Source organism: Macrobrachium nipponense, chromosome 21, assembly GCF_015104395.2.
Source record: "Macrobrachium nipponense isolate FS-2020 chromosome 21, ASM1510439v2, whole genome shotgun sequence".
Taxonomy (NCBI): Eukaryota; Metazoa; Arthropoda; class Malacostraca; order Decapoda; family Palaemonidae; genus Macrobrachium; species Macrobrachium nipponense.
The window spans coordinates 58,604,271-58,630,906 of NC_087212.1; the positions used below are offsets into that span (position 1 = coordinate 58,604,271).

The following is a 26,636-nucleotide window of genomic DNA, read 5'->3' on the forward strand; positions in this document are numbered from 1 at the left end:
GTAGAAATGCAGTGCCTGACACTAGGCTAACCGAAACATACGTCACAATGACAGATGGAAAGATATACAATACAAAACATGACTGAAGCTATGGTGCATATGGCTGAAAAGCTGACATTGTAATGCATATGGTAATAATGATACATTTAACATAATTTGAATAATATAAATGAAAACACATGTACAAAAGATGAGTGATGTATGCTGTTTCTTGTGTACGCACGTTTGGTGAGATGCTTGTTGTCAGGAAATTAGGTGGCCAGGCGAGATGAAGGGGTGTGGGTCCATGTGAGACCCTACAGTGTCAACATACTGTTAAGCCACTCTCCTTTATGGAAGTGAAGTATTAATACTGAATATGAATCAAGAGAAAGGTGGAAACTGCAGAGCTGAATTGTCTGTGTTGTATGAATGGATCATTGTGTTTTGAGATGGCATTCATGTGGAGAGAATAGAGGAGGATGACAGGTTTTGGGAAGAAGAATGTGGAAGAATGGGCCAAGATAGATAGATAGAGTTGAGTAGTGCAGTGTTTGTAGTAAGGGTTTAGTTGCACTGCAGATAAGCCTTCAGTGTAGGAGGAGGAGGAGGATAATACCGAGCTAATAATATTGAAGTTTTCTGCACAGGAGTTTCATCCACAATATGATTTTTTACGTGACATCTTTTTCATTTGGTATTTTAATTAACCTCTTCTTCACGTCCACGGAAACTGCAGTCGGTGCAACCAATAAATATACTATTCATGATAATGATAATGTTTATTTTTATTACTATTAGTTTTATAACGAATATCCTCTTCCTTTCCCTTAACAGCTTGAGTCCTCTCCTCCTCCTCCTCCTCCTCCTCCTCCTCCTCCTCCTCCTCCTCCTCCTCCTCCTCCTCCTCCTCCTCCTCCAAGGGCGTTCCTGGACCTGGGATACGAATCCACCCACCTGGGGAGGATCATCCTCGAAGTCACTGACAACAGTATTTGGGGTCTCAGCTTCCTGTACATGTGTAATGATTACATAATAAAAATATGGAATGTTAGTCCATATATATAAAAGACTAAAACTAAAGAGGTCAACCAGATTGCTTGCAGGAATGTGATCAGACTAGAGACGCTAAAGATGACGTATACAATAAAGTATGTAGGCTAAGTTGGCATGCCGTCATCTGTGGTCATTCATTTGTTTTGAAACATTAGTCCAAGCTCCCTGCTTGAGACAACTACTGCGACCTATAATTCAAACGGCCTACGTGATCTGTAGTGTGTCTCATTGTATGTATGTTCATATGTTCGAGCTACTGTCGGCTCCTTTATGACTTGTAACCGAGATGTAGAACAGGCAGAATAGAGTTAGCTATCGTCATTAGAAGACCTGTACCTCTTTACCTAAGCTTTATCATGTAGACAGAATAGAATTAGCCATCATCATTGGCAGAAGCGATCAAGCTATCGTCATTAGAAGACTTGTACAATCATACCTGATCTTCACCATGTAAACTCAGAAGAATATATATATTTTTATACTTCGTGTTTTCTACAAGAACCTCCTCACCGAATCATCATGAGTTTAACACATCGTCGTCATAACCAATGAAGATAATACCGACCTCGTAAGTGATCTACAAACCCCAAGACACTCCATTGAATATGGAAGTGCAATACCAACCGACTTAGCGTAAGATTATCGCAAGTCTAACATTACCTCATAGGGTGCCTTATTATACAAGGCAACAGCCCTAAAAGTGGTGGCAGCGTACCAGAAGAACTCTACAACTTCTCTGAAGAAAAACCAGAATAATGAAGTATCATATAAGAACTCTTCAACGACGACGAAAGCAGCAGATTCTTCAAGCAACCTAGTATCATCGTTTAGTGAATAACTTCAAGAAACAAAACCGACGTGTCCTTTTCCTACGGCAACGCAAGCTTCATCTCTCATTAGAATCATTCAAGAAAACATCGTTATTGAGCGTTTCCGGCACTTCAAGAAACAAACCGAACGCGTTCTGCAGCATCGGATCTTCAAGGGCTCGAATCATCGAAACAACGCGCCCAGGGGAAAACTCAAGCCAAAAAACCAGGTCATCCGCTAAATAGAGAAGGAGGGCCAAGGGCACATCATTATCGGAACACCGTGACTTCCCACAAAATCAAGCTAAGTACAACCTTTTTATTCCTTTGGAGTAACTTTGAGTGTTTCCTTTGCAGGTCGAATTTCGTTATTCCTGTGGCTGACGTTACGAGACATTCTTAATCTTACTTTTTTACAGAAATTATCTACATCATTGAGATTTCGCTACTGCGAGTTTTTTATCTTTGAGTGTCTGTTTCCAGAAGTTCTACTGAAATATCATAATCATATACTATGTTAATTTTATCATTTTGGGTGATTATTAATCCCTTACATAACAAATCATATTAAACAGTGAATATGCATTTACGCAGTGGACGTCTGTATTCATACAGATGCATGGATAGGGTCGTTAGGCACCGTAGTGAAAAGAAAACACACAAAATCAAGTGGAACAGCCCCGTACAAATCTAGATAAATTAGAGGATTCACTATTTCGGATCATGACAATAAATGCTCCGTTGCAAGTCCCGATCGCAGTTTTAGCCTTGAGTTTTTGAGTTATATAAAATATCGAACCTCAATGACTCAACTTAACTTTAAAAATACGGCTGGATTGCAAGGAATAACATGTCTGTAAAAAACTTTCATTAGGCTAAATGCGCTGACCAGGATCCCTCACTATTTCAAATTTTAGCAAAGAATGAAGAAAACAACAGCAAGTACACGATAACGCAGTAGAGATAACTTATTTTAATAGTAATCGCTCAATTCTTTATAGTTCGTCATTCATATGTTCGTTGCTTTATACGTAACTAGCAGCAACATAATGCTAAAAACATACAATACGTTGCCGATGGTAATAAAGAGAAGGATCCTAATTATTACAAAAAGAAATAGGTAAACAGTAGCCCTTTCAGAAACAAACAAATCATGCTTAAGCAAACTTGGGTACTGTGTCACCTAGTCAGACGGTCAGGGTCAGTCAAAGCTGCCGAAGTGTTCAAAGCATAGCAAATTCCACACAATAAGCGACTCTAGCAGAGTGGGGAAAAGCGATGTTGGATCATACATGCCAATACCTTTTTGAATTAAAAAGGAATTTTCCTATGAACAACACGACCGTATCAAGTAATCAGAGCAGGTTCCCGTTTTTTTTTAAACATAAGTTATTATAAGTAGTGGTGGATTAAGCCGGACTGTAAGCGCCGTAAAAATTAGAATATCTTGTTTTATTCCTTTAGTACACGTAATATCCTGTATTTACGGACTCACCGTCTGTTGTTCGAACTTCCCTATTGAGAAGTCCGGATAAGCGAGCGCTTACAGATACCTCTATAGTTATAAAAAACATTGATCTGTATCTAGCATAATTGTAAGATATCCATCTAGGAGTATACAAAATATTACCTTACCTCCTGCAAAATAAGGCGTGTTTATCAAAGGAAAATTCTATAAACCTTCAAACATATTAAAATCCGTTTTGAACAAAAAAGAGACAGTTAATCAAATAATAACTTATATAGAGGAACTATACATTTGTCTCATAAATCGTAACATTGTTCAAATGACCCAACAGAATTCTCCCACAACCGCAGTCGCAGTTTGCACGCAAAATCTCGAGACGCATGCACCCTCGAAAGTCTTAGTGCGTGTAAAAAAAGACTTTTGCTGGGATCTGAAATTTTAATCCTTCCGACACTGAAATATAACGATTTTCCGCAAAAACAAAGCCTAGACACGGTTTTGACTTGCAGCAACAAGTTAATCTAGTAATCCACAAAACCTATACATATAAATATCGCATTTTTTTTTATTGTTGCTAATTTTTAATCCCGCCCAACCAGTCGTAGATGAATCTCTCATACTCTATCTAAAGTAATATCCGTAAAGTCATTCAAGCAGAGGTGATTCAGCAAAATATTTTTTTATCTTCTATCTGAATACCAGGAAGTTTCTCCACTAGTGAGTGATCTCTGGGAGAAAAACGGATGTCATTGAAAACAAAATACGGTCTAAGGACAAACATAAAGCTATATACGTACCTTCGTATAGACTCTCAATGAAATTTCAAAATAGAAATAAATGACGAAGTTGAAAAATGTTAGTAATAGGAGTCATTAGAAAATCAAATAGCCCATATAATTTTTCCCTCAAACGCCAGAATAAATTATTTTTCACCAGCTTGGACTTACTTAAAAGCTTTTACCAGATACCATTACCTAAGTGATTGTACCTCATACACCGTTTTCAGCACACTCAGGGGACATTATCAATTTTTACGTATGACCTCGGCTTACGTTGCGCCCCCCAATTACAATATAGTGTTGGGAGACTTTTAGGGGATACCCTACATGCTTATATGGTTGGTCTTGTAATCTTTTCTAATACCTTAGAAGTACATTCACATAAACTAGAGCTAGTGCTACAGAGACAAAGACAAATAATCTCAGAGTAAAAATATCTAAATGTGAGTTTTTAAAAAACCGAACATGTTTATCTAGGTTTTATGTGTCTAGTCAAGGTCTTAAAGTAGTCCATGGTAAGGTGTCGGCTATTCATAACTTCCGGTACCTATTAACGTAAAAGGGGGATACAGCACTTTTGAGCTGTAGTGGGTATTACAATCGTATGTAAATATGTAACTCTTCAATCATGACAGCTCCTTTAACAGATCTTACGAAGAAGAGCGTAGATTTATTATGGTCTAAAAAGCATCAACAGGCGTTCGATATCTTAAAAGCGGAATAATGCAGCTCACCTAACTTAAAAATCCTTGATTTAAATAAGGAATTTTTTTTTTTACTGCAACAGACGCCTCAGACCAAGGGGTAAGAGGGGTACTACTTCAGTAATATGATAAACAGTTCATTACTATAGCTTTTTAGTCACGTAAACTAAAGCCCTCTGAAAGTAAATATGCAGTAATAGGCAAGGAAGGGCTAGGTATCGTTAACTCACTAGTACATTTCAAGTTCATAATCTACGGCTATCCTGTTAAAGTCCTCACTGAGCATAAGTCACTTACCGAGTTTTTCAAAGGCTTTAATCACAGGTCCAAAAGGAACTCGGTGACAAATGATTACAATTCAGGTTTTTGGAGCCAAGTTGTTAAGATATCTAACTGGGAAAGCAAATATCATAGCTGACGCATTATCCCGCAATCCCGCACCATACTGCAAAGAACCATTAATTGGACTAAAAGATATAGAAATATCCGTGCCTATTGTTAAAACCGTATCTAAACAAGAAAAATTCCTTAACCCAAGAGATCGCGAGCATTGAATATCTGGGTTGGAGCGCAGAACTGTTACAAACTGAACAAAGCAAGGGTCAGCAGCTAAGCAAAAACAATAAACCAAAACACTTCAAAGGATGGAAACAGGGTCAGCGGCTAAGCAAACCCAATAAAACACTTCGAGCAGAAACCCTAAAGCAAAAGTATATTTAAAGTATGTGTATCAGAATTATGTAATTCAAATGTAATATAATATGTAGGTCCGTGACGAGGAAAACCCGAAGAACACAGCAGGTGACTAACGACCAGGTAGTAGTAATAATCTCTTTCATACCAATCGTCCTAAACTGGTTGCATTCCGTCATCCAGGGTTCTCTATTATGTCACAGAAAGCCAAATCACTATTTTACTGGCCTACGATGCTTACAGATATAAAAAGAACATAACTAATTGTAACACGTGTCATGAAAACAAGGGATACACTAAGACACCTGTCAGTTTAGGGACCTATCCTGTGCCAAATCAATCCTTGAAAGAATATACGTAGAATTATTAACAGAATTACGAGTCTGACAGAGGGAATAAACACTTCTTAGTGTTAATAGTTCCTTGACACGTAATATAGAATTAATAGCACTAAAAACAAACACCGCAATTGAATGCGTTAGGAATATTTATGAGTGCTAAATCAGTAAACATGGAATTCAACACATAATAATCTGTGACTCAGGTAGTGTAAATCAATAATAATCTCCATAACTCGTTGTGTGAATTCCTATCCATTAAGAAAACCAATAATATACGTATTTTATCACCCAGTCAATCGGTTTGGTAGAATAAGAGATAAATAAGAAAGTGTCAATGTCTTACGAGTTACAACTCGTGATACTGGGATCCATAACTGGGATTTATAGCGGTTCTCGCTGTTTTAAATACCTTTATCATTTATATCTTGTATTAGAATTGATACCGCAAGTAGCCTTATACGTTACGCCGCTAGAACACTTTTCCACATATTCAAGCCAACCATTAATTTATCAAATATATATATAAAAAAATATATCAATAAATAAAAAAAAATAAATAAATAAATAAATATGGATACAAGTGGAGTCAATATAATACACTCCGTAAGAAGTCGGAAGGGTTACAAATTATAACAAAAAAGGAATCACGATAAAATCAATAGGCAAAAACGTAACCATAGGTTAATTAAATATCCAAATATATATGCGTAAAGATTTGAACTCTAACTTAACGCTTTAGTAATGACAAATAAGCTAAAAGTTCAAACACATATCAAAACCTACTGATATATTGTCTGTCCCGGTGATTTATATTCGTAGTAAAAAAAATAAATAAATAAATAAAATAAAATAAAATAAAAGAGATTTTAAAGTCAGGAAGTCTAGAAGTGAAAATGTATAATCCTATATGAATCTTATACAGGGCTAATAATATATATAGAATTTGTATGGAAACCTTTTTCATTAGTTTGAATAAGGAATATTTAATTTAACATAATTACAATTATTTACAATCATGCAGATTTCCAACATGAAACTAATATATTGTTCAATTTTGGTACTGTTTTTTTTTCAGACATTCTTCTCATGTGGGTGGAGAATTAAAACAAAAAAATATCATTTGAAAATACTAAAGTCGTATTTAATTACAGCAAGTCAAGTAACTCTTAGCTGGCTGAGAGCAATCTCCTGCCAAGTGACGACGTCATCATTGCCGATTCATCATTGTTCTGTTTAACCTCAATAATCTGCTTGCATAGGCTTCATCTGTGTGTGTCGTCTCGTGCTTGCAAAGCAGGTTGACTGGAGAAAGGAATGCTTAGCTCATGAACTTCACATGTGGTTCATAGGTCACGATGACATGACATAGCCATAATCTATTCTTATCCGCATTGCAATGCAAACTTGGTTAAGGAATCGCAATCATTTTAAAATTAATAAATAAAAAAAGCAAATAGAATTTCTATAACAACAAAATGAATCATTTTTTTCTGAACCTCATAGACAATTAGAGTCAATAATTCAGCTTATGAAATTGGTAAACAGACATTTAGAAGTATCAAGTCATGTATATGAAAAATTTACTTGCAACATTAGTTTATGACAATTCAAGTAAATCACATTCATGGGAAAAATGCACTTTTCTTTGAAAAAAAATAAAAAAAAAAAACCCAAAGTTTATATAGAAATTAGTTACATAGTGGGTTCTTTCGTTGCATCTCTAGCCTATTAATAAAGTTTTTAAAATTAACCTCAGAGGATGCGCGCGAGAAAATTGAATATGAAACTTTTGTTAGGGGCACATAGGATCAGATTTTATCACAACTTAATTTCAGTTAGCATAGAGAAATACAGAATCATGATTAATATTCTTTTTGACTCTTATGTTGCCTGGCAATCTTACAAATAGCTCAGTTTTCCACTTCTTTGTCTAGTAATTTACTACCAGTAATATCAAATTTTCTTTGGGATTCGTATTGATATCTGTTTATTTTTTATAATTATGGATATTTTTACAAGTCATCATAGACCTGGATAGGTTCACTCATTGTTAATGCCATGGATAAAAAAGTTTGTACAGCTGACTCTTTTGAATTCCACAAATATCAGCGAATTCATGTGGGTTAAGTCTGGTTCTAAATGGCTTTCTCCCCCCCCCCCCCTGTATTTGGATGTCGTCTGAATTTACTTTGCCCTTGTGACAAGTATAATTTCACTTGCAGGCTGATTAATGGAACCTGGTTACAGTATCCTGCAGTACGAGAGTTTCACATCGCAACTTCAAAAAAATCGTTCGTTGCTGCGGACGACGGCAGTCGAGTAACAACCGCCTACAATGTGAAGGGAATAAGCACCATCATGGACTTCTTCGACCGACACCGTATCCCATCATTAATCTCGTTTTAATGCGGAACACTCCGGCGGCTGTCGGAAATCGACTACAAAAGGGACATACTTCCGACAATTACGACCCGAAGGATATTCAACTCTACTTTGCTGGCGAAGGACTCGTGCTGGGGGTGATTTATTCATCGCGAACGTAATCGTGTGGCTTAGGATGCAGAGAATAAGTATGAGGCCGAAATAGAACGTTGGACCCCGCCTGGCAATTTTCCCCTTGTTTTAACCATATGGAATTGGCCATTTCATTTAGCTATAGGTGGTTGTCTGGAACTGTGTAATGGACGAAAAGTTGTTCGAACGCTAGTTAAATGTGTAGTAGTATAACCTCGGTCATGTATCCTATATATAAATGATCATAAATAACAGTCGAACTATATTTTTTGCGTGTACGCACTAGGAATCTATATATAAATGATCATAAATAACAGAATCGAAATATATCTTTGCGTGTACGCAATAGGAATCTATTTAAAGTGCACATATATTAATCATAATTATATGAATCCATATAGTACATATGTATAAATAAATCAGGTAGCCTATAATCAATGTTACCTTTTATCTTACCAATAACTGCAGACATATAACAGTTAGCATAAAAATCAACGAATCAATCAGCATAAACATTAATAGTTTTATCAATTCATATATGAAATTTCTATCAGTTAAAATATGATTTTTATCATGTTATCAGAATATATTAGTATTTTCTGTAGCATATGTATCTTAATGAGATGAAGTGAAAAACTGTATCAGTATATATCACGTGATCACTATTATTTACGAATATCATATGCATATTATGTCTAATATTTTATTACTTGAATCTGTATTTGTGTACACCATGAATTTTTTTTTACTTTTTACTTAAGTAATTTTCGATTATTTTCGTAATTTATCATATCAAATTCAATAGTGTCTGGTATTCACACTCTATAAGTCAAATGCAAGTCAAGTTTGAGTAATATTCAGTGGTTGGTTTTGGTAGCTGACCGAGCTTTTATGTAATGATTACATAATGAAAATATGGAATGTTAGTCCATATATATAAAAGACTAAAACTAAAGAGGTCAACCAGATTGCTTGCAGGAATGTGATCAGACTAGAGACGCTAAAGATGACGTATACAATAAAGTATGTAGGCTAAGTTGACATGCCGTCATCTGTGGTCATTCATTTGTTTTGAAACATTAGTCCAAGCTCCCTGCTTGAGACAACTACCGCGACCTATAATTCAAACGGCCTACGTGATCTGTAGTGTGTCTCATTGTATGTATGTTTCATCAATGTTGTTCGAGCTACTGTCGGCTCCTTTATGACTTGTAACCGAGATGTAGAACAGGCAGAATAGAGTTAGCTATCGTCATTAGAAGACCTGTACCTCTTTACCTAAGCTTTATCATGTAGACAGAATAGAATTAGCCATCATCATTGGCAGAAGCGATCAAGCTATCGTCATTAGAAGACTTGTACAATCATACCTGATCTTCACCATGTAAACTCAGAAGAATATATATATTTTTATACTTCGTGTTTTCTACAAGAACCTCCTCACCGAATCATCATGAGTTTAACACATCGTCGTCATAACCAATGAAGATAATACCGACCTCGTAAGTGATCTACAAATCCCAAGACACTCCATTGAATATGGAAGTGCAATACCAACCGACTTAGCGCAAGATTATCGCAAGTCTAACATTACCTCATAGGGCGCCTTATTATACAAGGCAACAGCCCTAAAACATGTGTGCTGGAGAGATGGGACCCACTTACGCCAACTAGAAGATCAATGGTGTAGAAGGTAAGGGCAAGGGAGGAGAATACATCAACATGGGAAACTACATGGCTCCTGGAGGAGGAAGCACGTCAAGCAGGGCCGTATTGTTATCACAGCAGGATTGGAAGAGGGAGGTGGAGAGGACGACCCATTCATAACTTGACGACAGTGAGGGGATTCGCCTCGTATGATTACGCATCGTGGTTCTAGAGAGTCACCAGGGATGATCCCAGTAGTAGAGATGGCTATTGCCTCGCACATGTAGGGAAAGGCCTGTACGTCCTGCAAGACGCCATCTTGAGGTTGCCAGATATCACACAGGTAAGGGTATAAAACTGTTGCATTATTGTGTGATTTGTTCCCTCAAGATGGCGTCAATTTTTTTTTTACTGTAAAATTAAGATCTTACTGTTATTTCTTCTTGATAAATTATCTCTCTCTCTCTCTCTCTCTCTCTCTCTCTCTCTCTCTCTCTCTCTCTCTCTCTCTCTCTCTCTGCTTTCGAGTCTTTAGCACAAACTGTTGTCAGAGTTGAACAACCAAGAAAGAAAGCGACTGATTCTACAAAGATCATTTCCTTGACCTTGACCACCTTCTTGAGCCTAACTAAAAAAGACAGACGATGCTACCCATTCTCATGGGTGGTGGACTGGTGTGAGGTAGGTATGCAAGGAGCGATGATTCCTGGGAAAGCTAGCAAAGTGAGGCAAGTGCAGCAGTACCACTCGGCCATTGCTTCTCTCTCCTCCTCTTCTCCCATTTTTTCTGATTACACGATCCAACTTGACTTAAAAATACTACTGATAAAAGTCATCTTTAATTTTTCATTAATGTTCTAACTCATTCTCTGAAAGACTAAATAGGTCGTAGAGTACAGCTATTAGAACGGTAAACAGACTTCCATCAGATTCAATAGATCATGATAATTCTCGACGTGGTTCGGAAGTCACACAAAGCCGTTGGTCCCGTTGCTGAATAACCAACCACTGGTTCCATGCAACGTAAAAACACCATACAAACAAACAATAGATCATGGACAACCATATCACATTCAGACCCCTAAGGAGGTGATTCATCCTATTTATAATAATAAAACAGAGAGGTAAGTCAGGTCCCACAAAGTGTCACCTGCATCAAAGGGAAGAAGGGAAGAAAATCATCTTCTGAAGAGGGATTTTCACAGCCTCCTCCTTTCCCTCCTTCACCTCTTGAGGAAGAAGAGGAGGAAATCTGTCTCAAAGGATGGACTTACAATCCACATGAACCCTTCCTTCCTTCCCTTGCAGGTTGTTTTGGATGAAGGATGAAGTGTTCCGTAACAAAATACCCTTTTTTGTCTGTTCCAAGAGATATTTCATACTTGCCAGTTAACAGCACTGAAAACTACCTTTGGTTGAGAACAAAAGGCTCATTCACTACTTGGGACAAGCAGTGGCATGGAGGAGGAGAGGGACAATGACTCATTCAGGAAATTAGGAAGGCAGGAAGGACACTTCTTAACCCAAAAGACCAAGCGACAATGTGGAATTTGGCACATTGCGACACCCATGCTTTTCAAAGAGCAACTAATACCTCTCATCAAGAGGGGGGGAGGGGGGCAATGGTGCCCTGTAGGTTTTCAGGGAGAGGGGAGGGGGCAATGGTGCCCTGTAGGTTTTTCCAAGGAGGGGTGAGGGGCAATGGTGACCTGTAGGATTTTTCAAGGAAGGGGGGACGGGTGGGGGGCAATGGTGCCCTGTAGGTTTTCAAGGAGGGGGGAGGGGGGCAATTGTGCCCTGTAGGTTTTCAAGGTAAGTCGCAACATGTTTCTGCTCAAAATTACTTTTCTTTCATTTCCCAAAATGTGTAGGGCAAAAGAGACCTGTACATTTTCAAGCAGAAAATTAAAGTTATTTTTATCGGAATTCTCGGATAAAATTAACATAAAGGAATGTGACAAAAGATTAATGCTCCTTTTTTTTTTAACAAACGGCAAGATATTAAGGATATAATCATATTTACTACTGACCACTATACACATGTGCACACTCACTCTCCTCACCTGTAAATAAGACGGCGAGCACGACGAGGCCCCGGAGTCTCCTCAGCCTCAAGTCCATCTTTGTAACCAACCACCTCGCCAAGAACACTTTGTTGATCAATCTTGCCCAGCTCGGAAATATTTCCTTCCTTGAGAGTTATGAGAGTGTTAAGGAAGTATAAGAGGCGGAGGAAAAGGGATTAGAGCGGAAGTGAGGAGGAAGAGTAGGAGGAGGAACAGGATGAGGCAGTTAATACTTTCGGTGTTGGTTACTGGCAGCGATGGTCGTCGTTGGCCGAGAAAGGAGGAGAGAGAGAGAGAGAGAGAAAGAGAGAGGTGGGGGTTGGCGGCGGTGTTGGTACTTCAAGGAAAACTACCGACCGACTCTTCCTTCGGCGTTAGTGGGCTTGCATCCTGCAGGGTGATGCATGCAAGCATGGCCACGAAACACAACGACCAAAGGGACTTCGTTATCTCATCCCTTCCATGTCGACTGTCTCCCAGCATCATCAACCACTGCCATGGTCAAATGGTTCCAATGTTGGAGTCTGTATGTTCCCTCCTTATATCTTGATATGTTTTCTTTCCCTTACGGTCCACTGATTTTTGTGCTCAGATTCTGATGATTTTGTTTTTACTTTCGTTCGCCTTCTTTTTCATTTAGCTCACCTAAATCAAACCCATCCGCGAAACTGTGATAACCGTAGTACCGAAATCGACATCTTCATCATTTTCTTTCTTATATGCAATGAAATTCTTTCAAGCACTTCAACTAAAGCATTTAGAAGCGATTAATAAGAGGAAATTTAAAACTTTTTTTATTTAATCATCACTTTTAAAAGACATGCTTCTTCTTTTACTCTATTCAACAGAAAAGAAAAACACCACAAAACAAAATATTATCACTGCACTTTAAGATAAATTTTTATTAAATTGATCTTTAAATTTTCTTAACGATGCACTTTTAAATAAAGCAAATATAAACAATAACGAAGCTATAGTACAATCCACTAAACCATCCAGAACGCCAGAGTTCACCATGAACCTGTAAAGAAAAAGAAGAAATATATTACTAAAGGCATTAACATACCAAGTTATGAGTGATCGTTTATGTAAAGGTTTCCCTCCTAGCAATAGATTCCAAATGAGAAACATGGAGTTGAGTGTGTGTCAGCTTTTTATTACACATACAGGTTCCCTCTTTAATCCTTGCAAAATGCACATATGATATATATAGCATTTTCTTTTTCATCCAAAATAACACTTATATTACGACAAAAGGCGTGTGTAGAAAATGTCTCTTTCGACATATTACATGTAAAAGGACAACTTCAGAAACACAAAATTGTAAATATATATTACATAACTAACTATGCAATCCAAGATAATGCATGACCTTATAGATATATGTTTGGATCCAGGAGAGAGAGAGAGAGAGAGAGAGAGAGAGAGAGAGAGAGAGAGAGAGAGAGAGAGAGATCTGAAGTAGTAGCATAAAAATCACTATAACACTCATTCTTTAAGGAGGTGAACAAACTCGTATTGTGCTGAAGACTTTACTTCAAAAGTATTATATCAGCTGACAGAGTATCTCCTTTCAGCTTTAATTAGCATGATCCTCAGCTGATTATGTAAAATTAGTACATGATTATATTGTGAAACGCCTTAAGAATTCTGCTGAAACGCGACAACCATCCTGATAATGTTAAACACCTCCACCCACACCTAAGCCCGAATACAATATATATATATTAAATATATATATATATATATAAGTCATATCACATTACCGTGATTCATATACATATATCGAGCTACAATGTCCTTTAATATCTAATTCACTCTACCTCGATCAATTATATATTTCATATATGCTTAACCGAAGGGGAATTTTTTAAATCGATAATAGATTTACCTGTACTGGTTGGGCGCGAACGCAGGTACATTATAAATCCAGGAGCGTCAGTGGAAGCTATAACCTCAACACCGCGAGAGCTTAAAGTATATGTCGTCTCTCACCTCAAATACTTTCTCCCGCTGAAGTATTCGTTGTTTGGAGACAAACACAACCCGCCTCGACTCCGATTTAGTTAATAGCGCTTTTGACAACACGTAGCATTTTACATAAGTCATATCACATTACCGTGATTCATATCATATATTCGAGCTACAATGTCCTTTAATATCTAATTCACTCTACCTCGGAATTAATATATTTTCATATATGCTTAACCGAAGGGGAATTTTTTTCTCGATAATAGATTTTTACCTGTACTTGGGCGCGAAACGCACGGTACATTTATAAATCCAGAGCGTCAGTGGAAGCATACTAACACTCAACCACCGCGAGAGGCTTAAAGGTTAATATGTCGTCTCTCACCTCAAATACTTTCTCCGCTGAAGTATTCGTTGGTTTTGGAGACAACATCAACCCGCCTCCGACCGCGGTAGGTTAGTAGCGCTCTTGACAACACGTTAGCATTTTACATAAGTCATATCACATTACCGTGATTCATATACATATATCGAGCTACAATGTCCTTTAATATCTAATTCACCTTACTCTACCTCGGAATTAATAATATTTTCAATATATTGCTTAACCGAAGGGGAATTTTTTTCTCGATCAATAGATTTACCTGTACTTGGCGCGAACGCAGGTACATATAAATCCAGGAGCGTCAGTGGAAGCTATAACCACTCAACACCCGCGAGAGGCCTTAAAGGTATATGTCGTCTCTCACCTCAAATACTTTCTCGCGCTGAAGTATTCGTTGGTTTGGAGACAACATCAACCCGCCTCGACTCCGGTAGCTAAGTAGCGCGTTTTTGACAACACGTAGCATTTTACATAAGTCACATCACATTACCGTGATTCAATATAACATATATCGAGCTACAATGTACCTTTAATATCTAATTCACTCTACCTCGGAATTAATATATTTTCATATATGCTTAACCGAAGGGGAATTTTTTTCTCGATAATAGATTTACCTGTACTTGGGAGCGCGAACGGGCAAGGTAACATTATATAAAATCCAGGAGCGTCAGTGGAAGCTATAACCACTCAACCACCGCGAGAGGCTTAAAGGTATATGTCGTCTCTCACCTCAAATACTTTCTCCCGCTGAAGTATTCGTTGGTTTGGAGACAACATCAACCCGCCTCGACTCCGGTAGTTAAGTAGCGCTTTTGACAACACGTAGCATTTTACATAAGTCATATCACATTACCGTGATTCATATACATATATCGAGCTACAATGTCCTTTAATATCTAATTCACTCTACCTCGGAATTAATACATTTTCATATATGCTTAACCGAAGGGGAATTTTTTCTCGATAATAGATTTACCTGTAATTGGGCGCGAACGCAGGTACATTATAAATCCAGGAGCGTCAGTGGGAAGGCTATAAACAACCACTCAACCACCGCGATGAGGCTCTTACAAAGGACCCATAAATATGCTCCGTCTCTTCACCTCAAATACTTTCACCGCGGCTGAAGTATGCGTTTGGTTTGGAGACAACCTCACAACCCGCCTCGACTCCGGTAGTTAAGTAGCGCTTCGGTTAAGCATATATGAAAATATATTAATTCCGAGGTAGAGTGAATTAGATATTAAAGGACATTGTAGCTCGATATATGTATATGAATCACGGTAATGTGATATGACTTATGTAAAATGCTACGTGTTGTCAAAGGCTCGCTAACTTAACTACCGAGTCGAGGCGGGTTGATGTTGTCTCCAAACCAACGAATACTTCAGCGGGAGAAAGTATTTTGAGGTGAGAGACGACATATACCTTTAAGCCTCTCGCGGTGGTTGAGTGGTTATAGCTTCCACTGACGCTCCTGGATTTATAATGTACCTGCGTTCGCGCCCAAGTACAGGTAAATCTATTATCGAGAAAAAAAAAATTCCCCTTCGGTTAAGCATATATGAAAATATATTTATTCCGAGGTAGAGTGAATTAGATATTTAAAAGGACATTGTAGTGATATATATATATATATATATATATATATATTATATATATAATTATATATATATATAATATATATATAACCACGAAGCATTCCAAATACCTGGTTATTACACTTACCAATCATACAATTCAAAGTTACCTCACACCAACCAGATACTTGAACTTTCATATCTGATAAAATACGACTGAGTACTCTGAAGGCGATGGCAACAGTGATCCCTTATAAAGCTTTATCAAATATGTGAGAAATCAGACGAAGTTTATCAAAAGTGTGAAGTATTCATATAGGTTTAAGTTAATTAAATGGGATTACTCCATCAAACAATTTGAACTGTCTCCCCTGTCTTAAATCACTTCGAAAAAAATTGAAGGAAGAGCGCAATCCATCACTTTGGCATGTACTGATTTACTCTTGACTGGTGGTCAATAAATGAAACACTGTTATAAGGATTCTCAATAAAAAAATTAAATTCAACATTTAAAAGTAGAATTCAAAATTTTAAGAAAACATTTACTATTACTTGAAAAAAAACAAAAAATTTAATACTTGAATTAAATTACTAAACAAAATTAAATAAAAAAAAGATCAATTTACTAAGAAATTAAATTAATCAAGCAAAATTTAAACTAAGTAATACTTAAGATTTGAAAAGAAAATCTAAGAAAATTAAAATTACCACAATTGTTAAAATGAGAAATTAAATCAAGTATGCAATGCTAGAGCATTAAGAAACACTTAAAGATATCAAACAAACTGTGAATGTAAAAACATGAAAACGCAATGTGTGTAAATGTATCAAATTTACCAAAAATCTAAAACTTACAAGAATTAAACAAACAGTTCAAATGACAATAAAAGTACACACACGAAAAACAACATGATGGAAAACCATGAAAACAGAAAATTGAAAAGTGGAAAAAATTAAATAAATACACGAGGTATTTTTGTCATGACTTCAACTTTATAAATTAACAATAACTTTACAAAAGCTGCAGCACAAAAACCTACACTTTCACTGGTCCCACTGAGGCGCAATTACCACCCTTACACACACTGCTGCAAAACTAAATGTTAAATTTCACAATATTAAAATGGAGTGATCCAGCCAAAACGGTCTTTAGAATAAGAATGAACAAGAATTCTATCTTCGCTCTGGAACTTCTGGTTATGTGTAATTCAATCCCAAAATGCATTACATCATTACAAGGCTAAACGCCTCTGCAATCTTGCAATACATGACGCATTCGATCGAGGTACATTCTAGAATAGTAGTTCTTGACCTTTTTATTACAACGCCCCCCCTAATGGATGGTCCTTCCCTCTACGTCCCCCTGCATCTGAGTTAAAATCCCTCCCAGACTTAAAGGCAAATAAAAAATAGGGAGATAAGGGGTTGCAAGGGATAGGGAGGAAAGTAAATCCTAATTACAAAAAATGATAAGTCCATCGAGTCTAACCACAGTAGCAGACCATAGGAAACTTATGCATTATTTCATAAACTTCTGAATATTAGTTCCTCACTTTTGTTAAGCCAATAATGAATATAATTAGAGAATTTTTCATTTTTCCCTGTGGATCGTGCCTCCCCTGGAAATTCCTGAGGCCCCCCTAGGTGGTCGTGCCCTCCAGGTTGAGAACCACTGTTCTAGAAACTATGTGACGAGATAGTCATGTGCTTTTGTGTCATAACTCGTTAGAGACTTTGAGAAAAAGTCGCCTTAAGGCGTTCTGTACAGCCCCTGCAGGTGGCTAATCATATGATTGGCACGTGGCTAATCATATGATTGGCACGTTTATAAATCAGACGGTAAGCTCTAGTCTTCCTTATCTCTTGCAAGGTCTACAGAATATAGGGAGGTCTTGTCACGCGCAGCTTAATCTGGGGTAGAGGATTAAACGGCTAGGTGCGTGACGTCACCATAACCACAGTCAGACTACTTGATTAACCTGTACAAATCCTACCTTTACTTTCTCGTTTGTATTTTTTTATATACTCGAAGCTATTCGATAATTAAAGTAACAGTCAGATGAAAGTTCCTCATTCTACGATGTTAAAGGGAATAATCTTCCTTTTTCTCGTTATTATTATATACTATTATCTATTTATTAAGGAAAATAATAGTCAGAATAAAAAAAACTACACTTTAATATGTTAAATAATCATGAGGGAATTCTAAAGAACATTCTAAACAATAGTATAAATATATCTCTAGAATTATACACACTTTCCATAAAATCTCATTTCGCACATATTTTAACATCATTTTACTAGTTATGTCTTGGCAAAGAACTAATTATTTTATGACCTGAAGTTACTTGAATGTGACTGATAATTATATCCACTAATTTAATGATTGCTCCTTTTACTGCTGTTAAACATTTTCCCCCCACAGTGAGAATAAAGCATTTTATCCATACACTTCAAATGTTCAAGAAACTTCACTAGGTTTCATTAGTTTGCCCTCTCTAAAGTTTATGGCACCAATCCATGTGTCACCTCCCTTTGTTACTTTTGCTCCTAAATGTTCCAGTTGTGGAGCAATGAAACCGCCAACATATCGGAAGCCTTCTTCTTCTTCTTCTTCTTCTATGGCATCTTCCCATTTTGCTCTTCAACTTCCTGGTCTTTGAAGTCATCACTTTGATCATCCTTATCAAATTCTGGTATAAGTAAAATAAAATGGCTAATAATCTGAACTCTTTCTGAAGAGAATTTCCTTCGTATTCGAACGATGCCTCTTGCTTGTCAGGGATGTGGGAAAATGAGCCGGATGTTACATTGTCACTGTTGTAGTTTTCGACGTTGCTTTTTAAGCTTACAAGTAAGCTCTCTTTTCCTAAAAGATATTTAAATGCAACTGGCGATGGGTGCTGACCGTCCGCTCCCATTAACCTTATGCAACCAAAAAAAGTGCTCCAGCCCATCCTGATTCAGGCTGTAATTTAGATTGTACGTCAAGCCAAGTTTTTATTTTACCATTTTTAGCGGTTTTGTCTTGCGTTTACAGGTTTAGTTACATTTTTACCCTTATCCATTTTTACCCCCTATTCAATTTTACCAATATCCATTTTTACCCCGCCCGTCTACTCCCTGTCCATTTATACCCACTGTCCATTTTTACCACCTGTCCAATTTACCCCTATCCACTTTTAGCCCCTTTCCATTTTTACCCCCTGTCTATTTTTACCCACTATCCACTTTTACCAACTGTCCACTTTTAATCACTGTTCATTTTTACCCACTATCCATTTTTACCCCCTGTCCATTTTCACATGCATCCACTTTTACCCCATGTCCATTTTTACCCAGTGTCTATGTTTACCCCTTGTCCATTTTTACTACTTGTTCATTTTTACCCCCTATCCATTTTTACACCCTATCTATTTTTATCCCCTGTCCAGTTTAACACCTTGTCCATTTTTACCCCTTATCCATAACTACCCCTATTCCATTTTTACCCACTGTGTACTTTTACCCTTGTCCAATTTTACCCCTATCCATGTTTTTACCCTTGTCCACTTTTACCCCTTATTCAATTTTACCCTTTGTCCATTTTTTACCCCTGTCCATTTTTATCCCTATCCATTTTTACCCCTATCCATTTTTAACCCCTATCCATTTTTAACCCCTAACCATTTTTACCCCTATCCATTTTTACCCCCATCCATTTTTACCAATTTTCCATTTTTACCCCCTGTTCATTTTTAACCCCTGTTCATTTGTACTCCATATCCATACTTACACCCTGTCCATTTTTGCCCCGTGTCATTGTACCCCTTGTCCATATTTACCCTCTATTTATTTTTACAAGTGGTAAAAATAGATAGGGGTTAAACATGGACAGGGGGTGAAAATGGATAGGGGTTAAGAGAAAAAAATTGGTAAAAATGGATGAGGTAAATTGGACAGAGGTAAAAGGGACAGGGGGTAAAAGTCGACAATGGGTATAAATTGATATGAGTAAATTGGACAGGAGTAAAAATGAATAGCGCGTTCCTATCTTCATCACAAGTATTTTCTCAACTTATTCTGGTGTCATCGGCGAAACTACTCACTACCGAGTCCTTAACATTACTATCTATTTCTGCAATCATAATAACAAACAGTAATGCAGCTAACACCGTACCTTGTGACACATCGGACATTACCTTAGCATCATCCGATTTCTCATCATTTGCAATAAGTATCTGTTCAGTTGTGTAAAAATTCTTTTAACCATCTTCCTACTTTGTCCACTATATTATGTTTTCTAATTTTCTTCGCTAATATATTATGATCTACCTTGTCAAAAGCTTTTGCAATGTCTAGATAAACCACATCTGTTTCACTTACGTTTTTCATATTTTTGTAAATGTTCTCACGGTGGACTAACAGCTGGGTTTGCGTACTTTTTCCGGGTACAAAACCTTGTTTCCTATATTAAACAAATTATTTCTTATTAATTGTTTCATAATATTTTTCTTCATTACCCTTTCATACTTTCACAATATGTGATGTTAGACTCACAGGCCTATAATTACTTGCCTCTAATCTTGATCCACTTTTAAAAGTAGGGGTAATATATGTTAATTTGTGCTCATCATAAATCTTGCCTGTATCTATACTTATTCTTAACAATATTGCAAGTGGCTTTGCGATAGAATGAACTACTTTCTTTAACAAAATAGCAGGGACACCATCAGGGCCAGCTGAAGCTCCAATTTTAATTTCTTTTATAGCCTGCACAATATCGGCTTCATTAATATCTATGTCTGATAAATATTCACTATTTTCATACCTTATTTCTGTATCATTATCTTCATTATCTATTCTAGGGGTGAATTCTCTCTTATATCTTTCTGCCAATATGTTCATAATTCCTTTTTTCATTCGTTAATCTCCCTTCAATTCTTAGAGGGCCTATTTCTATTCTTCTTTTATTCATCTTTTTTGCATACGAGTACAATAGTTTGGGGTTTTGCTTGATATTTACTAATGTTTTTTCTTCCAAGTCCTGTTTTTTCATTTTCTTTTGATTGTATAATCTTTTGTTCTGCATTTTCTATCTTACTTTTTAGTTCGATCACTTTCCATGCATTTTTTTCTTTTGCAAGAACTTTTTTCCACTTTCTGATTTTCTGGAACAAGATCCTTCTGTCTCTTGGTATGCATGACTGATGTTTACTTTTCTTCTTTGGTATATACTTATCCACTATTTTCTCTAATATTTTATATAATATCTCCGTATTTACCTGTATATCATCACTTACGAAAATGTTATCCCAATCTTTGTTTAATTCTTCATTTATTTCTGAACATTTTATATTTTTACTGTAGAAATTGTATTTTCCATATCCTTCCCACTTTTTCATTTCTTGCTTATCTCTGTTTTCACTTGCTTTGGAATGGACTGTTAATTCTATGTCATTATGGTCTGAAATACTTGCTTTATAAACTATTATCTCTTTAATATAATTCACCTTGTTCGCAAATACTAGGTCTAAAGTATTTTCCTTTATTGTTGGCAGGTGATTTATTTGTTGAATGTTGTATTCTAGTAGCATATCTAATAGCTTTTCGAATTGCCTCTTATCTTCTGCACTACTATTTCTATATGTATAAATACAACCACAATCTCCTATTCGTTCTTTCCAGTCTATGAAAGGAAAGTCAAAGTCTCCGGATAGGAGAATAGTCCAGTCTTTGTGATTTCTACATATATCATCCAATTTTTCTATTACTGTGTCAAACACTTTAGTGTTAGGGGGTCTATATATTACTATGTTCATTAATGTTTCAGATTCAAATTCTACAGCTATTAGTTCACATTCTGAGTTACTATATTTCTCATATATTTTTCCTTGTTTTTTGTCTTTCCCATATATCGCAGTTCCCCCTTGATTCCTATTTTTTCTATCTGATCTATAAGTTTGGAACCCTTTTATTTGATCATCATTACCAGTCTCTTGGGAATACCAGGTTTCACTTATATTCATTATATCTATTTTCTTTTCAATTTGGGTTAGTTCTTCTAAGAACTCTATATTTCTTTTTGAGTTACTCGTAACTAAACCCTGCGCATTCATCTCTATGATGGTTTGCGTGTTATCTCCTTCATTTAATATAGGTAATAATAAGGATTTTCCCATGTCTCTTTCCTGTTCTGGTATGTTGTTCTTTTCTTCATTTCCAGAAATTTTTACCTTAAAAAATCCAACTTTTCCAAAATATTTGATCTTCCTTCATCATAATTATTCATTTTGTGTCTGATTCTGCAATTTTCTCCGTATCTGCAACATCCCTTAGCATTGTATATACAGTATTTATCTCTTGAGCTGTATCTTGGAGCTGATGCTTGGAAATTCTTTGCTGACACTCCATATCGCGGTAATGGCTTGCTTTTTTCCTTCACCTCATGTTCTTTGTCCCCCTCTTTATTTGTTTCTCTTCTATTTTGGATTTTTTATTTAATTGATTATTTAATTGATTTTGATTCATGGGGGGGGTAAAAATGGAGTTAGTAAAAATGGATAGGGGGGCAATTTTTGAGAGGGGTAAAAATGGATAGGGGGTACTGCACAGGGAGTAATTTTGGGCAGGGGTTAAAAATAAATAAGGGGTAAAATGGACAGTGGGTAAAAATGGACAGGGCGTAAAATTGGAGGGGGGGGGGGTAATTACGGACGGGGTGAAAATCAACAGGGGGTAAAACTGGATGAGGGGGTAAAAACAGACAGTGGGTAAAAATGGGCAGGGATAGTGGTAATAATGGACAGGGGTTAAAAATGGACAGAGGGTTAAAATGGACAGGGGATAATTTTGGACAGGAAGTATAAATGGACAGGGGGTATATAATTTTCGATAAAGGTTAGAAATGGACAAGGGGTAATTTTGGATGGGGTAAAAATGGATAGGGGGTAAAAATGAACAGGGGGTAATTTTGGACATGGGGTAAAAATGGACAGGGGTTAAACATGGACAGGGGGTGATTTTGGACACGGGGAAAATGGACACGGGTTAAACATGGACAGAGGTAAAAATGGAAAGGGGGTAAAAATGGACAAGGAGTAAAACTGGCCATGGGGTAAAAATGGGCAGGGAGTAAAAATAGAGGGGTAATTTTGGATGGGGGTTAAAAATAGACAGGGAGGTAATTTTGAATAGGAGGTAAAATGGATAGGGGGTAGTTTTGGAAAGCGTGTAAAAATGGATAAGGGGTAAAAATGGACTGAAGGTAAATATTGACAGGGGGTAAAAATGGAAAGGGGGTAATTCAGGATGAGGGGATAAAAATAGACAAGGGGGTAATTTTGGACAGGGGGTAAAGATGGACACGGGGGTAAGAATGGACTTGGGGTAAATATGTACAGGAGGGTAAAAATGAACAGAGGGTGAAAATGGACAGGGGGTAAATATGGATAGGGGGTAAAAATGGACAGGGGGTAACTTTGGACAGGGAATAAAAATGGAAATGGGGTAATTTTAGACAGGGGGTAAAAATGTATAGGGGATAAAATTGGACTGGGGGGTATTTCTGGACAGGGGGTTATTTTAGACAAGGGGTAAATGTGGACAGAGGGTATTTTTCGACAAGAAGTGAAAATGGATAGGTGGTAAAAATGAACTAAGGGGCAATTTTGGAAAGGGGGTAAAAATAGATAGGGGTAAAAATGGACAAGGGGTAAAGATGGACAGGGGGTAATTTCGGACAGAGGGAAAAATTGGACCGAGGGCAAAAATGGACAGAAGTTTACACTGGACAGGGGGTAAAATGGACATGGGGTAATTTTGGACAGGGGGTAAAAATGGACAGGGGATAAAAATTGACAAGGGGGGGAAATGGACAGAGGGATAAAAATGGACAGGGGGTAAAAATGGACATGATGTTCATTCAAAACAAGGAGTAATTTTGGACAGGGAGTAAAAATGGACAAGGGGTAAAAATGGACATGATGTTCATTCAAAACAAGGAGTAATTTTGGACAGGGAGTAAAAATGGACAAGGGGTAAAAATGGACAGGTAGTAAAAATGAACATGATGTTCATTCAAAACAAGGAGTAATTTTGGACAGGGAGTAAAAATGGGCAGGGAGTAGAAATGGATAGAGGGTAAAAATGAACAGGGGGTAATTTTGGACAGGGAGTAAAAATGCATGGTTGGACAGGGTAAAATTGAAGAGGGTGTAATTTTGGATGGGGGAAAATGAACTGGGGGTAATTTTAGAAAAAGGGTAAAAATGGCCAGAGGGTAATTTTGGAGAGCGGGTAAAAATTTACAGGAGGTGAAAATGGACGGGGGGTAAAATTGGACAGAAGGTAAAATTGGACAGGGGGTAAAAATGGATAGATGGGGGGGAGTAAAAATGGACAGATTGTATAAATGGACAGGGGGTAAAAATGGACAAAGGGTAAAAATGGACAAAGGGTAAAACTGGACAAAGGGTAAAAATGGACAAAGGGTAAAAATGGACAAAGGGTAAAAATGGACAAAGGGTAAAAATGGACAGATTGTATAAATGGACAGGGGGTAAAAATGGACAGGGGTACTGTGGGTAAAAATGGATAGGGAGCAAAAATCGGTAGAGGGTTAAAATGGATATGGGGTAGAAATGTAGAGGGGGTACAGGATGTAAAAATGGAAAGGAGGTAAAAATGGACGGGTAAAGATGGACTGGTGGTAAAAATGGACAGGATAAATGGATAGGGTAAAAATGCACTTGAAGAAACACACAGGGGGGAAAATGGATATAGGTAAAATGGATAGGGTGAAAAATGGGCAGAGGGAAAATGGACAGGTGGAAAATGGATGGGGTAAAAATGGATATGGTTAAAATTGACAAGGGAAAAATATAAGGGGGGAAAATTGATAAGGGGAAAAAGTGTACAGGAAAAAGTGGACAAAGTGAAAAATGCATAAGGGTAAAATGGACAGGGGGAATTTTCACCCCTGTCCATTTCTACACCTATCCATTTTTACCCTATACATTTTCCCCTTTTTCCATTTTTACCCCAATCCATTTTAACCCCTATCTATCTTTACACATGCCGATTTTTACCCTTGTCTATTTTCACTTTTGTCCATCTTTACCCCCTATCCACTTTTACCCTTGTCCATTTTTATTCCTGTTCATTTTTACCCTTGTCCATTTTTATTCTTATTCATTTTTACCTCTGTCCATTCTTACTCTCTATTTTTACCCCTGTCCATTTTAACCCGTGCATTTTTACCCCTGTTCATATAACCTTGTCTATTTTTATCCTTGCCCATTTTACCTCTATCCATTTTTACCCAATGTATATATTCACACCAGTTGATTTTCACCTCTGTCCATTTTACCCCTATACGTTTTTATCCCCAGTCCATTTCTACTTCTGTCCATATTCACCCCTGTCCATTGTTACCCATGTCCACTTACCCCTATCCATTGTTATCCTTGTCCATTTCACCCCTATCCATTTTTACCCCTGTCCATTTTACCCCTATCTATTTTTACCCGTATCGAATTTTACACCAATTTATTTTTACATATATCTATTTTTACCCCTTATCCATTTTTTACCCTTGTCCATTTTCAACCCTAATATAAAATGTTTCTGTTTGTATAAATGCAGAAAATTCAGACTTTAGCAGTATTAAGAAAATAAACACACACAGATATATATATATATATATATATATATATATATATATATATATATATATCATATATACATATTGGAGTAGGGAGACGCGTTCTGTCTTTCATCCATTTATTAGCGCCGACGTTTCGTATCAGCTTGATACATTTTCCAGGCTGAAACGATTACACATCAATTGCGTATAAGTAAAAAGATACACACAATGTTTACCAACACCAAAATTAAAAACCTTTTAATAAATTAAGAATAAAAACAGAGTAAAAACAGAAACACAGAATAACAGTGAAAGGGCTAGGAGCGAATACAGAGAAACAAATTTGTTAAAAAAAATAATAATAGTATAATAATATAATAATAATAATTATAATAATAATAATAATAATAATAATAATAATAATAATAATAATAATAATAATAATAATAATTCCCATAAACCCCCGAACTATCGGCTCACTCTTCCAAGTCAAGGATATATATGTGTGTGTGTGTGTGTGTGTGTATAACTGAATCACGAAAGTTTGGAACGTGATAAATGCATGAAAAAGGTATAAGCCACGAAGGAAAGATAAGCAATGGTGTAGCTGCAAGATCTTTCGACTCAACGTCCATTACTTAGCAGAGAAACTGACATGCATGAGAAACTGAGAGTACAAGGAAGGCTCGTATAAGTGACAGATAGGAATTATAAGGAGATTAGCACCTAGAACCCAACACACCTGGAGAATGAGTAACCTTTCCAAACAAGCATAAACATGGGTACATTTTAAGAACAAAAATATTAAGTCCAACTTCTCAGACACAGGGACAAGACAATTAAAGGATTATACAGGGCGGCAGCTGACCACATTCAGATCTTTGGTACAAAAACTTATTCACAAAACATATTAAACATACATATACAAGGAAAATATCTCTATAAGGCAACTAATTTGTATTTAATTCTTTGATTATATCTTTGAGGTTATTCTTAAACATGTTACAAATACAAGG

General features: G+C 36.7%; 1 protein-coding gene across 2 annotated transcripts in view; it reads right to left on the reverse strand.

Annotated features, from left to right (window-relative positions):
- The window catches only part of LOC135198053 (acetylcholine receptor subunit alpha-like), a 953,996-nt gene that overhangs the window by 829,767 nt on the left and 97,593 nt on the right, over nucleotides 1-26,636 (reverse strand). Inside the window, exon 2 of one of the 2 annotated variants that reach the window (XM_064225445.1) lies at nucleotides 12,054-12,804. In XM_064225445.1, coding sequence (XP_064081515.1) covers nucleotides 12,054-12,111 — 58 coding nt within the window. In that variant the 5' untranslated portion in view covers nucleotides 12,112-12,804. Of the gene's footprint in view, nucleotides 1-12,053; nucleotides 13,078-26,636 lie in introns of both variants that reach the window. The other variant, XM_064225447.1, reaches the window with a different exon arrangement.